The sequence below is a fragment of the Camelus bactrianus genome, chromosome 3 (genome assembly GCF_048773025.1).
Source record: "Camelus bactrianus isolate YW-2024 breed Bactrian camel chromosome 3, ASM4877302v1, whole genome shotgun sequence".
Lineage (NCBI taxonomy): Eukaryota > Metazoa > Chordata > Mammalia > Artiodactyla > Camelidae > Camelus > Camelus bactrianus.
This window is the reverse complement of record NC_133541.1, coordinates 54,759,946-54,774,879: the sequence shown is the minus strand read 5'-3', so window position 1 is coordinate 54,774,879 and position 14,934 is coordinate 54,759,946. Positions and strand designations below refer to the sequence as shown.

At 37.7% G+C, this 14,934-nt stretch overlaps 1 protein-coding gene across 2 annotated transcripts in view; it reads right to left on the bottom strand.

Annotated features, from left to right (window-relative positions):
* Positions 1–14,934, bottom strand: part of CMYA5 (cardiomyopathy associated 5) — a 197,841-nt gene that overhangs the window by 133,677 nt on the left and 49,230 nt on the right. The window contains exons 5-9 of one of the 2 annotated variants that reach the window (XM_074360286.1): positions 13,321–13,343; positions 8,927–9,045; positions 4,184–4,333; positions 1,556–1,702; positions 294–441 (exon numbers count right to left, since the gene is read on the bottom strand). In XM_074360286.1, coding sequence (XP_074216387.1) covers positions 294–441; positions 1,556–1,702; positions 4,184–4,333; positions 8,927–9,045; positions 13,321–13,343 — 587 coding nt within the window. Of the gene's footprint in view, positions 1–293; positions 442–1,555; positions 1,703–4,183; positions 4,334–8,926; positions 9,046–13,320; positions 13,344–14,934 lie in introns of those variants that run through there. The other variant, XM_074360296.1, reaches the window with a different exon arrangement.

The window sequence follows — 14,934 nt, the reverse complement described above, 5'->3', positions numbered from 1 at the left end:
ATATGCTGTCTAATGACTCAAGTTAAATATACCTCAAAGAATGTTCTTTCTTATTAAAATTCACATACATTTTTCTTACAAGGGAGTTATGATTCTGCATTGTAGCATGTGTTTTATTACAAATTTGGAGTTCATTGATGAATAATGATGGAATTGCAAATCAACAGCTTAATTAGCTCAGCAGGATTTTAAGAAGATTTTCTCCCTCTGTGAGCATAAGCTTAGAGGTTAGTGTAGAGCCCAGAGCTGGGTTTTTGGCACCCCAGGCTCTCCCCACAGAGAGGGATCCTTACCTGAGGCCCTCGCCCTCGGGAGAGTGTTGTCTGCAGTACTCCAAAGTGTAGGTCTCAGTGGCCTCGGGGTTGGCAGGCCGCCATCTGATGGTGGCCGTGTTCCAACACACAGTACAGTCCTCCGCATGGATCACAGGGGTGGAGGGCGCTGCAGAGAGAGAAAGAACCAAGTGAACTATGGAGCAATCGGTGCCAGTTCTGCTTCCCTGGTATGCTAGAAAGGATGCTTGGGCATGATTTTGTCTTAATTTTTGATGAAAAAATACATTCTGGGTTGAAAACCCAAAAGGTATAAAAATGTATATAGTGAAAAGTCTCCCTCTCATCCTGCCTTCCAAATTGCCCAGTTTTCACCCATCCCCAAATCACCTCTAATATTAGCATCCTGTAAATCTTACCAGTTTCTTTACACATATACAAGCAAATAAAAATGAAGATTCTTGTCCCCCTCCCTTTACACAAAAGCTAGCCATGATCTTGCCTTCCATAAGTGCTCAATAAATATTTGTTTTAAAAGGCAAGAAGAAAGGGTAAAATGATGGGATAGTAATTTCTTCCCCTAAGATAGTTATGATTATCTTAAAGGCAATGCAGACTTGGCTCATGCTATACCTGCTTCAGCTCCTGTGAAAAGATTCCATTGTGGGAATGCATTCCCAGCTGAACAGCCTCGCTGAAAAGCCTTTCTGGGGCTCCTAACACCCATGCGAGGAAGACTGAGCTTCTTACCTTAGCAAATATGAACTCTATGTACTAGCCTTTCTCACCTCATGTCTTTCCTCTCCTTGTTTTTAAGTCAAAAAATAATACCAAAATTCTTGTTATGTCCTGCACCTCCACACTCTCTTACCTTGATGCCTGTGCACATGTGTCTTCTTGAAGTGGAATGCACTCCTTTAACACGTTACTTCCTACCAATCCTTCAAAGAATTTCGTTCAGACATCAGTTCTCAGGAGGCATTTCTGATCCTGCCCCTACCCCCACCTGTCTCAGGCACCCCTCTGGAGTGTTCTCATAATAACCTATGCATAACTGAATCACAGTTCTTACCCCAATTTTTAATAGTCTTCTCTTCAGTATTTCCCCTACTTGAATATGAGCTTTTTGAGAACAGGAACCCAGTCATTCATTGTTGTAGACTTAGCACTGCACACCACCCAGCATGCAATAGGTGCTTAACAAATGCTTATTCATTGATCTTAATAAATAGTCTGTGAAAAATTGAGTATTGCCTCCTAATACCCCCTTAACATCTCCTTACCTGTTCTAAAAATTGCCCTTTCGCTGGGCAGGCTACATCCAGTGAAATTCACAGCCATTACCCACACTTGATAGCATCGGTCAGGTTCTAAATCTTCAAAAATGCAGTAGCTTTCCTTCACTGTCACTCTGTATTCTTCCACCAAGTCTAGCATAAAACACAACTGTAAACTCAAGGGTATCTTCCTAAGTTTACTGTAAGTTACAGTTATTGCAAAAACTTGTCTATGACTTTTTTCAGTGGGAAACCCAAAATGACAGACTTACAGCTATCACTAAGTGACAGGAGCACTTCAGAATACTTAAGAAAGCAAAGGCATTCTGAAGAGAGATATTCAGAATGACTTAGTATTACTTCAGATTCTAAGCTTCATATATCACAGTTAATTTATTTCAATAGCAAATACTAAAATTGCATAGTTTATATTAGCTTAAATATCAGTACTACATTCTCAAGAAAATTCTTAAGAAGCAATGCCAATATTTCAGGAAAGTGTGTAATAAAATGAGGACAACTTATGATATTATAAAACATCTTTACAGATTAGTAAACCATTTTAGTATTCAGTAGGATTTTCAGAGTTTCAAATTCTGGTTCCTTCTCATAAATTCCATAATTCTTTGAAATAGAGATTTCCATAATTTATAGAAGTACTTAAACACTTTTGATAGGTCATAAACTATTCTAAGAAATAACTTTGTTCAGCCAAGACATTTCCTAAAATTACTTGTTATTTTACTTTCAATATTTTAGTAGTAAATATTACTCAATAACATTCTAAATAACTGCTCCCTTGGGCCAATTTGATTATTCTTACTGAAATTTTCTCTCCTTTTAAAAGAACAATTTTCTTTTCTAAATTAGCCTATGGTAATTCCAGTTATCCTCTCTTATTACTCTAGGATGTCACATCTTCAGAACCCCTCCAGTTAAGAAATCAGATTGCTTCCTTTAAAAGTAAATTTAGGAGATCTTCAACACAGCATGTTCTTTCAATTTTATCTCTCTTTCCCAATGAGCTATACTTCCTGGACAAAAAGTTTGGTTTAAATAATGTCATAAAGACATTAACTGAAAAACACTTCCCGCAGAGCCTAGAAACTGTGACTGAAGTTTTCAATGGAATCACCCTTTTAGGCTAAGTCCTGCTACCCTGGTACTCCTTTTAACAATAGACATAACATATGTTAACCGGAGTCCTATTACACACAGCATGGTGTCACAGTCTAGATCATCAGATTTACTAACTGGCATCAGCAGAGTTCAAGGCATTGAATGAAAGAGACAAGGACAGGTAAGTGTTTGAGGGATGAAAGGCGGAAGTGAAGCACTTAAAAAAAGTACTCCAGGAAATAAACAGTTGTTAAGAGGAATGTTGGAGAGCCATGAAGTTCCATGATACAATTGGATATACAAGGAGGTGAAGTGTGGTATAACAAAATAAATACAGAGTCAAGCAAATAAAAACATAAGCTTTGGAGTCTGAAGGATCTATATTTAAAATCTGCCCCAGTCACATGTACATTGCGTGGCCTTGGGCAAATTACTTAACCTCACATCAGTTTTCTCATTTGCAAATGAGGATAATACCACTTTCCTTGTGTTGTGACAGGTATATGATAATAGGTCCCCAATAAGATAGGAGTTCTTATAGACAAACTTAGCCAAATTTACAATACGCCAATGGTTACTTTCTCAGTTTTTTCCAATTTAAATAGGTATCACATGACCCCTCAAAAGACTTAACTATTGGTAACAGTGAAATACATTATAATTCATTCCTTGTTACACATTGGGTTCCTATGGCATGTCAATCCTGTCACATGCTCATCTGGTTTCCAAAATATATGCATTTGTCTTCAACAAGCAACACAGAATGCCAGCAGTCCCAGCTGTTTTATCAGAAAGTACAACCTCAGACTGCCTGGCTTCTAGGTCCTATCAGAGGTCCTAGTGAACATGTAGAGAGATGTTTACTGAGGCTCAACTATAAGACGTGCCATCCATTTAGCCTCCTAAACACATTCACCTCTATCTTTGTGTTATTTGGGACACCAGAACACCATACCATAAAGTCTTCTCATGCCTTGAGAAGTATGAACTCTGAATGTACCTTTATAGTTTGTTCATAGCTTTTATCAAAGGTGAATCTGAGAAAATGCCAACCATGGCATCCATTGCTGCATTTGCCTTAAAATTACCGTAGAGGACACTGTCCTGTATACAGCTCATTTCTCCTCTACAAAGAGGTACACTTTATACTTGTCTTTTAGACTTCAGTTCTGATTGAAACTTTGTTTTTGAAATTTTGGTATATTAGCTCCCTTCTAAAAATGAGAATCACTTAATTGCTCCTGTCATCCTGACAGCTCCAAGCCAAATCTGAATTTCAATGACAGTATTCATGTTGACCATTAGGATGATATTTATGCATTTTTGTTTTCCTTGATCTTGATTTCCAAATTTTGCTTATATGCTATTTCATTATATAATTGTTGGTTTGTTGTTGTTTTTTTATAAGTGGCTAAAATGCTTTGTGGGAAGAATCAGAATATCTATATGTTTAAATACTACACATTAAGTTGTAGAAATGTACATATGCATCCATATTTGTGTTGGCAATCCTACCGTTTACTTCTTGGTCATCTTGTGGCTCCTCCATGCAGTAAACCTGGAATGAGTCAATGACATCTTCCTTGTTCATGCTCCAGTAAACTGCAATTGTTGTGCTAGTAGCAGAATTTGGTTCCTGAGGCTCTAATCTAGGAGGCTGTGGAACTGGAATATAAGCAAGATTTATTATAACTAATGCTGTTTTATTGATTGATTTCTTTTCTTTTTTGCAAAAGTCACTTGTGCTTTTTGAAAATTATGCAAACAATACAGAATTGCATGGAGTAAAACTGGGAGGGACACCTTGTTCCCAATACCCCCAGCCCCAGGGCTATTTCTTGTAGGCAACCACTGTTACAGTCGACTGTGTATCCCTCAAAAATGTTTTCTCTGCATATATACATAATGCGCATAATATACATGGAAATAAACAACTATGGACCTCCAGATGGGATCACTTGATAATATTCTTCTGTAGTCCTCTATTTAGAACAATAAACTCACACAGGTTAGAGGATACATCAAATGATTTGGTTTTCCTTCTAAACAAAAATTTTAGTATGCATTGATAGATAACCAATGTTGTATCCTTCTACATCAGTATAGACTCTATATTGAAATAGAGACAAATGAAACCCTTTTAGCTATAGTTGCTATATCATCAAGCTGAAAAAGACTTTCGTGAATAAAATATCAAAATACACTATCTGAAACTACTATCCCATTTTCTCTTTCCAACATAACTATACCTATGTATTTTTTTAAACAGAATGTATAAATTACATAGGGGAAAGTACTCTACTAACTGATTAATATATAAGATTTGTTCTGAATTTTAAAGGCATTATAAATCCACTGATTTTTAAAGACAACAATATTCTCAAGTGTTTTACTAGAGATTTTTTAAATTTACAATTGTGCGTATTGAACACTAATGGTATATATGACACCATAAATCTAGCTCCTATGCAATTCTCCTCCAAAATTTTTGAGATTTAAAAGCATTAAACATATTTTACAAATTAGAGGAAAAGGTTATTCCCATAGTTGAAATGATGTCCTGTTTTTAAATTTATTTCTGTGGCTATTATCTTCCAGTCAACAATTTCCTGAGAGATGAGCTTGCTGGATAATCTAGGCCAAACTTTATGAGATTACATTATTAAAAGTCAACACTGAAGGGGAAGAAGACAAAGGTTAATTCAATAGGAAAGTGGAAATCAGAAGAAACAAATGGATCTAAAGAAAGGAGCAAAAAGAGACACACTGAGATTCAATAAAGAGATAAAGAGATGAGGAAATACACAGTTATGAAAAATGAGAAGCAGGATAAGTGGTCAAGTTCATGGACTCTGGAGCAGAGAGGCTGGCCTAGGGTGGCTAGATCCCCCACTGTGTTATCCCACCCTCAGTTCCCCCATCTTTGAAATGGGAAAACAACAATAATAATATCATTTCCTCCCAGGGCTGTTGTGAGAAGCAAGAGAATGTATATTAAGTGTTCAGCAAAGTCTCTGGCACATAGTCAGTGTTAATATTCAGAAAGCAAACTGGCCTTTGTAGGAGCACAGAAAATGGAGGGAGGAAGGTGGAAGCCCCTGAAATGGGAGTTGAACTATGGGTGCAACATCTGGTAAATCACAGAGGGACTGCAGAGGGAGGAGATGCTCAGCAGACTGCATCATAAGGCAGGAAGACTGCCTGTTAGAGCACCTCCCCCAGGACTGAGAATGGTTCAGAGACTCGTATACTATCTTTGACTTTTCTGTTTGTCTTCCCAGCAGGAAATCACTGTCACATTCTAAAGGAGTCCATCCAGATAAATGTAGTTCAGTAAGTTTTCACATGGCCCAGGTTTACTGAAGAGCCAAGCAGACTGACTATTGTCAATCATCTTTGAAGCAGTGTTGGAGAACTCTTTGAGGCACGAACAACAAAAATGCTCCTTTTTTCTCTATGAATTATACATTGAGCTATATCTGCTTTAAAAAAAAAAAGGTAACATCATTTCAAGAATCTCTCTCTCTCAGGTAACATAACTTAAAATCATTAATTGACCCCCCCCAAATCAACAAATTTTAAGGAAGAAGCAGTTGCAGGGAATTAAGCAAAGCATGCAGGCTAGAAATAATTTTGTATCAAATAGACTCCTTCCCCCCAAAACATTAAAATTAAAACATCTTTTTTCAAAAACAAGAGCCACTTTTATTTTTCAGAGTATTCTAAAATTAAAAACGGAGTATGAATATTCCATAGATGTAATCTATTAACAGCAGCTAGATTTACAATTCCTGTGTGACAGAAGAACATCAGAGGCCCTGATTTTACACGTTAACAACGCTATTTACACTTCTGTGGTAATAAACTTGAGTAGGAGTAATGCCAATAAACAGAAAATGACTGTAAGCCTTCTTTGCCAGAGGCTAAGGAATTGGGTAGAGGAATCACCCATGGATTCCCTCTGCCTGACAGAGCGTGCCCATAAAGAGCTCTCATGCTCAGCGAGCTAAGCATTAGATCAACTTGCTCTTCAGTACCTGTGGCGGGACACAGATTCCCACTCAACCTAGCTTTCAAAAGAGCTCTCAGGAGAGCAGCTTTATTCGCAGTAGCCAAAAGGTGAAAGGAACCCAAAGCACATCAGTGGGTGAATGGATAAGCAAAATGGTACAGCCATACAATGGAATATTATCCAGCTTTACTAAGGAAGGTCTGACAGATGCTACAACACAGGTGAACCTTGAGGACATTATGCTAAGTGAGATAAGCCAGTCAGTCACGAAAAGACAAATACTGCACGATTCCACTTGTAGGAGGTACCTAGAGTAGTTAAATTCATAGAGACAGAAAGTAGAATGGTAGTTACCAAAGGCTGGGGGTGGAAGGAATGAGGAGTTGTTATTTAATAGATACGGAGTTTCAGTTATGCAAGATGAAAAGAATTCTGGAGATGGATTAGTGGTGATAGTTGTACAAGGATGGCGGCTTCACAATGGTTAGAGTGGTAAATTTTATGGTATGCATATTTTACCACAGTTTTCTAAAAAGTTCTCAGGATCCAGAATCAAGGGATTAGTGACCATGGATGTCATCCTTCCTTCCACAGCGATGTACCTCACCTCTAGTGTAGCATGCAAAGACTGAAGCCAGACTCCTCCTGCCGCACGCACCCCAAATAGCTGTGTATGTAGGGCAATTTGAGAGAGATTACTCTGCTCCCTCTCTTTCCTCACCTGGCAGATGGGGATAACAACAGAACCTACCTCCTGGAGTTGTGGGATTAGATGACAGTCTAATTAGGTAACAGTCTCTATCGTGCCTGGCATCACGCAAGCATGGAAGAACTGCTGGGGGTTGCTGTGTTTCTCACTAGAAAACTCACATCCTTTCCTTATTATATCTGTTTATTTACAGAGTGATCAGATTAACTTTTCAGGTACCAGGTGAGAACTTTATCTCTGACAGGTGTCACTGGTTGCAAAATGAACAAGAAATATTTAGCAGCAAGTCAACACCCCTGGGCTCCAATTCTGTGAAGCAGATGCACAATGCATGGCATTTATACCTCAGAGATCCGTCCCCCCATAGTGGCCTGGAACTATTGGGGCTGCCACACACACTGTTTATGAATGAATCATTAACACTTTGTGACAGTTTAACTCTGCGACCTCTAAATATATAAAATGTCCTCTCATTGTCTATCAGGTACTCAAAAGAATACCCTTCCAAATGAACAACAGCATATAATAAATCCCTTTAAAGCAAAAAAGCTACTCTGTTAATCAGAAGTTCCTGGTTTGCATTCACTTCTCTATTTAAATGCTTCTTAAAGACATTACAAGAAAATACCCTTTTGTTCTGAGACATTTCTAGAGAAAATCCATTAGGATAAGTGACTGAATTTTTCATTTTATGTAGGATTGGTGGGGTCTGGGGGGTTTTTTTGTTTTGCTTTTTTTTTTTTTTTTTTGTATTTTTAAAGAACAGTAGCTTTTACTAGTTACTAAATTAAAACTTCCTATAAGAATGACAGTTGTCAATTTAAAAACGGAAGTTGTCTTTAAGGTGGCTTTGAAAGACTAAAGCATCTTTTAAGGAGAGCATCTCAGTACATTTTACAGTATTACTTGGTTACTTCACTGAAATACAGCAGCTTTGAAAAAATCTAAATGAATCTCATTGTCTTGTTTGTTAAAATAGCACATTAAAAAATATTTTGAAGAGCCGGCAGGATGCTTTTGACAGCTGAGTAGGAGGCTCCTGGCCACAGAGCATGATGCTGCGCTGTTAGTTCTCTAAGTTAATCTGTTTAGTTTGAAAAAAGGAAAAAGAGCTCAACTGAAGAGGGGAAAAAACACTCATAAGGAAAAATCTGTTCAACACATATGAAAATATTTTATTTCTTTTTCCTTCTATACCTAGCTGCTGGCATGAAGCAAATAATCTCTAGAAGACAGAGAGAGAAAAATCCTATTTTAAAAGGAAAAAAAGAGGAGACCCTTTGATTCTATTGCTACTTCCTCCCACCTCCTCAATATCCCAGCACAGTCATAAAGCTTCAAATGGAGATGCAGTTTATAACTGAAATGGTATACTAGTCTCACTCTTTATTTCAGAATCTAGCTTTCTAGCTTTCAATTCTTACAACTGAGATTTTTCTTTTTCCAGTTATAGCTCCTTACATTCAGAAACTTTACAAAACAAAGAAGGAAAAACTGCCAAATCTCATCAAGGCAATTAATATATTAAAGTTCCTACCAGCCACTTGTTTTAACATCTGGTCACTTCTTGCTGAGCTGTCATCATAATGTTCAAAAAGTGAAAACGCAGCAGGCATTTTCTCTAGAGAAGCAGTGCTCTCCATTGCAGAAAGCAACCTATCGAGGGAAAATACGTCTATATAAGTCAAGAAATTATTAACATACAAAATGAAAGCTAAAACATTGTTCAAAATGAAGGTGGTGGTGCTGGTAGTTTTTGTGAGGCAATGTATCCAAAAAGTTTCAAATTTGTTTCAAAATCTGGATATATATGTCTAAAGTCTATTCTTAGGCTTCTTTAGTGCAACTGGTAATATGAGAAACTCCATTCCTAGATCCTTAAATCTGAATCAATTCCCTCGAATTATACAGCCTTAATTTTGCATCTATAAAGTTAGTCCTAAAAATGATTACATTTTAATGATCATTTTTATTTCCTAAAAATATAAAGGTTCTGCAAATCACTGTGTGACGTCTTCGCTGTTTTCAACCCTCACTATTATACATTTAGCTGTTAGAAAATAAGTTCACCTACTATGTGCCAAATACTGTTCTGGGTACTGAGGATACAGCAGTGAAGGAGGATAAAGTCTATCCATTCTTAAAAGACTAAACAAGCCACAGTACATAAATGAATAGCTTTTGATACTCAAGACCCTCTTGGGAGGGATGCCAATAAACATTAACTCTTAGCATTGGTATCCAGGTAAAACCTGGACTTAAAAAACCAGATTGAATCTGAAGACGGAAAGGGGGAAGGAGAGATCACAAAAGCATTTATCTTTAGCATGAAGAGCCTAAAATTTGGTTAGGAGCTCTCCTCTGTGCACTTCGCTCACAGAGGACTGGAATCTTCCAGCCATAAGTCAACCACTCAGAGCTCCATTGGCTCTGTAATCATGGACTTTTCGACTTGGGCAGTACAGACCCACCCCTAAGCCTATGCATCTGCTGTTGGAATTTTCTTCTCCTGGATACTTACATAGACCCTTCTTTACTTAATTTAGGTCTCTCTTCAAACATCAGCTCCTCAGAGAAGCTGTATGGTACTAACACAGCAATGTGGTTCCCCTCTATTCTTTACTCTGTTGCAATTTTTTCCTCAAACTTATCACAACCTATTTGTTTTGGTCTGTCTATTTTACCTGAACATAATCTACATGCAAAAAAAAAAGGACTTTGCTGGGTTCACTACTGTATTGGCACATAGTAGGCTTTTAATAAATATATTTTGAATGAATAAGAGGACAAGGTTTTATTTGGGTGAAAAATGTCAGGATCTTAGGTCTGGGAAATTTTTTTTATCACTGTGAGGGAGAAAGACTATAAAATATAACTGAAATATTTAAAGAGTGTCTTTAAATATTTACTTGTGCTAGGAATAATAAAATTCACTAATCATCTGATTTGGGAGAGATGGTTCCAGTAGGGGCTTTGAAGAGGAAGGGACATTGAGGCTGAGTCTTAAAGAATGAGTAGGAGTTTCCTGGGAAGAAAAGAAGAGTATGGGTGTTGCAGAGAGAAAAACAGCATGAACAAAGTCACAGAGTTGTGAAAGAGTATGACACACTCAAGGGCCAGAGGGGACAGTGGGCCTCCTTGAGAACTGGGAAATGGAGACAGAGATGAAATAGAAAGGTGATTTTTGGCTTGACTGAGAAGAGCCTGCCAAGAGTTTACATTTTATTTCTTAAGGCAGGGAGAGCCACAGAATTGTTTACACAAGGGAAGCTTAAAAAAGAATGCCCTGGCACAAGTCTGGGTGAGGATGAGAGCCAGTAGTCTACAGAGGTAGTGAGGTCGGTTGGGAGGACTCCAGGATGCTATAGGTGAGGGAAGACAACAGGAGCCCTAATTAAAGCTTTGGGGGTGCAGAGGGTGGAAAAATAGACTCAAAATGGACACACAGGGGTCATTAGTGCACATTTTAAGCCCTCTCAATACTTGTCACTGACTAAATGGAGGACTTTTTGTAGCACAGAAGCTCTGGCTGTAGACAGAACACGTGATATGTTTGAGTTTTCCTTTATGCCCTGACCTGCTCAACTTTAACATCAGCGTGTGTAGGGGCAAGTGGACATCTTTTTATGAATAAGTTCCACAATGATTGTGACTCTCTTCTTCATTATTATAACACAAAAGAACAAAACAGAGGGGGAAAAATGCATCCTCTTAACAGAACAGCATTTTCTAAGCAAATATGTTTTTCAAAATATGCAAATTTTGAGTCTAAATATGCTTGACAGCATTCTTTAATTTAAGCATTTTCAGTGTCAAGAAAAATCATTTAATATACAAGCACTGCCTTTAGAGATATAATATGATGGGAGGGAGAAAAAGCGGCAAGGAAAAAAACGTAGGTAATTAGCACCTCTCATAGAAAGGAACACCAAGAACACTGAGACTTGGAGGCAGAAATTGTCTTGAGGACATAAAAGACTTCTTTTTAATGAAAAAAATCAAGCTTCATCAAATGTGTGCATGTTTAACAGGATTTTCTTTAATTGCTCGTATTTCTTCGCCAAATCCTGAATTTTGTTGTCCTTTTTCTTTACAGAAAAATAAAGTTATCCCAAGTGTACTCTCCTTTAGGCAACATGCAGCTTAAGCAAAGATTAATTCATTGCTAATTGGATAATTAATTAAAAATTAATTAAAATGACATGCAGATGAACAAGTTCAAGTACAAAACCAAGGAAATGGTATTTAGAATTAAATGGATGCCAATTCATATTAGCAAGTTAATATTCTAATGTTTAGAAAAGCAAAAATCTGAAACTATAGCGTTTTTAAGGGTAAACACATTTGCAAATTTTCATTCACCAAATTTTCCTGCCAATCAGTATCTTCCACGAGTGGATAAAAATATAATAAATAAGCAAATATGCCTCTACACTGTCTCGTGCATATGGAATGGCACTATATATCCATATACTTTTGTGGTGAGATAAACATCAATAGTACTTAGAAGAAATGTTGAATTTTTTTAAAACATAAAGAAAACTAAGAGCAAGGCCTGGGTATCAGTTTCCAGACCTGCCAGGTGTGCCTCTGACTCCTGTGTGAGAACTGGTAAACATGCAGTTGCCTGGTCCCATCCTGGATTCTCATGTAGCAGATCTAGGGTGGGGCTTTGGTTTAATAAATGGCACAGGTACTTCAGGTGCGACCAACTGGGGGCACCACCGGGCCAGGGGACAGGTTGTTATAAACCAGAAGTACTCAACCCTGCCTGCACATTAAAATCACCTAGCAAGCTTAAAAAATGCCCTGGCCACACCCCACACCAATTAAACTAGAATCTCAGGATGTCAGATTCAGGCATCAGCGTTTTTTAAAGCTCCCTAGGTAATTCTATTTATAACAGAGTCACTGTAATAAAATCCTTATTGATCAAAGCCAATATTAATATACAAATTATTTTCTTAAAGCCTATTGGCAATATTCTGTTGAACAGATTTTTTTTAAAGGTAAACAGGATTCATCTGTGCAATTTTCACTACCTACAAAAAAAAAATCAGGTTTCTAATGTAAATCCATTTTTCTATATTTTAATACAAATCTCTGATTTTACTTTATGCTATTTCACAATTTGGCATTGAATGAAATAAACTGAAGATAATATTTACAATTTTAGCAACTTACATTAAAGGGGTAAAAATGATTTTAAAAAAAATCAGGCTCAATCAGTAGGAAAGACCTCAAGGGCAGAAGGGAACCAGATCAGATCAGAAGGAGCATTTCACTATCAGATGCTCCAGAAGATAAACATAGGTCTGCTGTTATGTGTTTTTATAGACAACATTTCCCAATTTCTTGTTGAATGTTTTGCCTTTTAAATGAATGAAGACTTTCTCTTAGACTGAGTGTGAAAAACAACAAAAACAAAACAAAATCAAAAGAGGAAGATTCATTTGGGTGTACTGAGCAGAAAGAGAGGATAAATGCATACCTGTCTTTTGAAGAGATAATGAGAGAACATTCCATTAAGATTACATAAGTTATCAAATTACTCAAGGCAGACATGAATGAGTCTTTCAAATACTCATATTTAACCAATAAGTCTAAGTATCCACAAATGTTCTGTATGCAGTGACAGGAAAGATGGTCTGGTCTAGATTGGGTTGGAAATACAGAACACATCTCAAGGAAGCAGTTAAAAATCTACATTATGGTAATTGCTATTTAACTAAAGCACATGCAATTTTCTTTCAAAGCTGTCATTTAGTTTTTAAAAGCACTGTGTCTAAAAGTGCAAATCCAGTAGCTCACTAAATGTATGTATTTTTTTTAACCAGCAGCTCATTTTCTATAAAGCATGAAAATATTAAAAATAAAGCATACAGTCATGCTATTCTCAGTCACCACTACATTGTGCCATGTTTTATATACCTTTCATTGATTTCCTCAAACGACTTATGGGGGATTGAGAGAGAGAATGAGAGAAAGAGGGAGAGAGGGAGAGAGGGAGAGAGAGGGAGGGAGAGAGAGAGAGAGAAAGAGAGAGAGAGAGAGACTAATTAGCAAAAAAAAAAAAAAGAAAAACCAACCTAGACGGTTAAGATTATATATGTTCTAAACTCATGACTCCTCAGCTACCCCTAAGGCTGTTTCTCTTTGGGGGCTTCAGCTCAGGCAGCAAAGAAATTAGTGCTCAGAAGGGGTGGGGGCCAGGGAGTCTGGGATGGTGGCTTCAGTTTCCGGTTCTGCTCTGCTCTCTATCCTCAACCAGGCCAGAAACAAGTTGCTTATGCTCTGCTGCTTTATTCATTAAAAAATGCCTTAGCTTCCAGAATAGAATTCTCTGAAGCAAGAAAAATAACTTAAAATTGTTCAATGTGAGAGATACAGCAAAAATATAATCAGTAGTTATCTCTGGGTGATACCTTCTCTACGCTTTTCTGTATGTTACAAATTTTCTAAAATGGATATATATTATTCTTAGAATCAGGGAAAAAATGTTTTCTTTTTTGCAACTTATTCTAGAGAGAAGAAAACATTCTTATCAGACAAAGGTAAGGTTTTTAGGGAACACAAAGCACTTCATTAATGTTATACTTCACATAAGGTGCCTAGTTTTAAAATATTAAAGCCTCGCCTTAGTTAAGCATAAACAACAGAATGATTTTCATCCTCCTTTGAGGATGCCATGCCCACCTCACCCAAACTGCCCCTGAATGGAGGCATCCCTAAAGGCAAATCAAAAACCTAACATTGCCCCATCTTGCCTTGCTCTCTCTACAGACTTTATTTGAGGGCTAGGAGGACTGAGGGGCTTGGAAAGGGAGGTTACCACTTAACATAGAACAGTGTTTTCCTCTGGTTTGACAATTAGATTTGGAATTGCCCTCAGGGAAAACATCTCCATTACTCCTGGTTAATCCTGGCTTCCTGGAGATCCAGTATTCTAGGGACGGTTCTAGGGGATTAGAAAAGCAAAGAGCTGCTTCTGTGTGCCATCTGAGGAGCACCCAAGGGAATCTCTGTCCTCAAGGTACTTGTTTGATTTAAGGAATCTGGTCCCTAGGAAGACTCTTGTAAAAAAACCAACACGTCACCCGAGAGAGGTATCATATCACGTCATCCTTCTGCAAGCTGAATGTGAATGTTACTCTCCACTTGGTGAGGCTGAGTGAATGGTCCCTCTGAGAGGTCATTTCAGATTAGGGAGTGGAGTGGAAGGGACAGGCTCTGGAGATCAGGCCACTCAGAGGGAGCATGGTATGAATAAAGTTTTCAGGCTGCTCTCCCTCCCTCTTAGAAGGTGACCAATCCACTGTGACAGAATGGGCAGGTGATGCTGTGGCCTGGCTTCTCTGTATCCTTCAGCTGGATCTGGGTATTATGGCTTTAAGGATTTGCTGGGCCTTTAGTTGCTGCCAATAGCATGAGATATGCCCTAATGGTTTTTTGAAATCAGAATTATAGAAACTCTACGCAGAGATAGATGTGATCTTAGGGAATATTATAAGATGAATTTTTTAAGGAAGATTTGGGCCAGAGTGG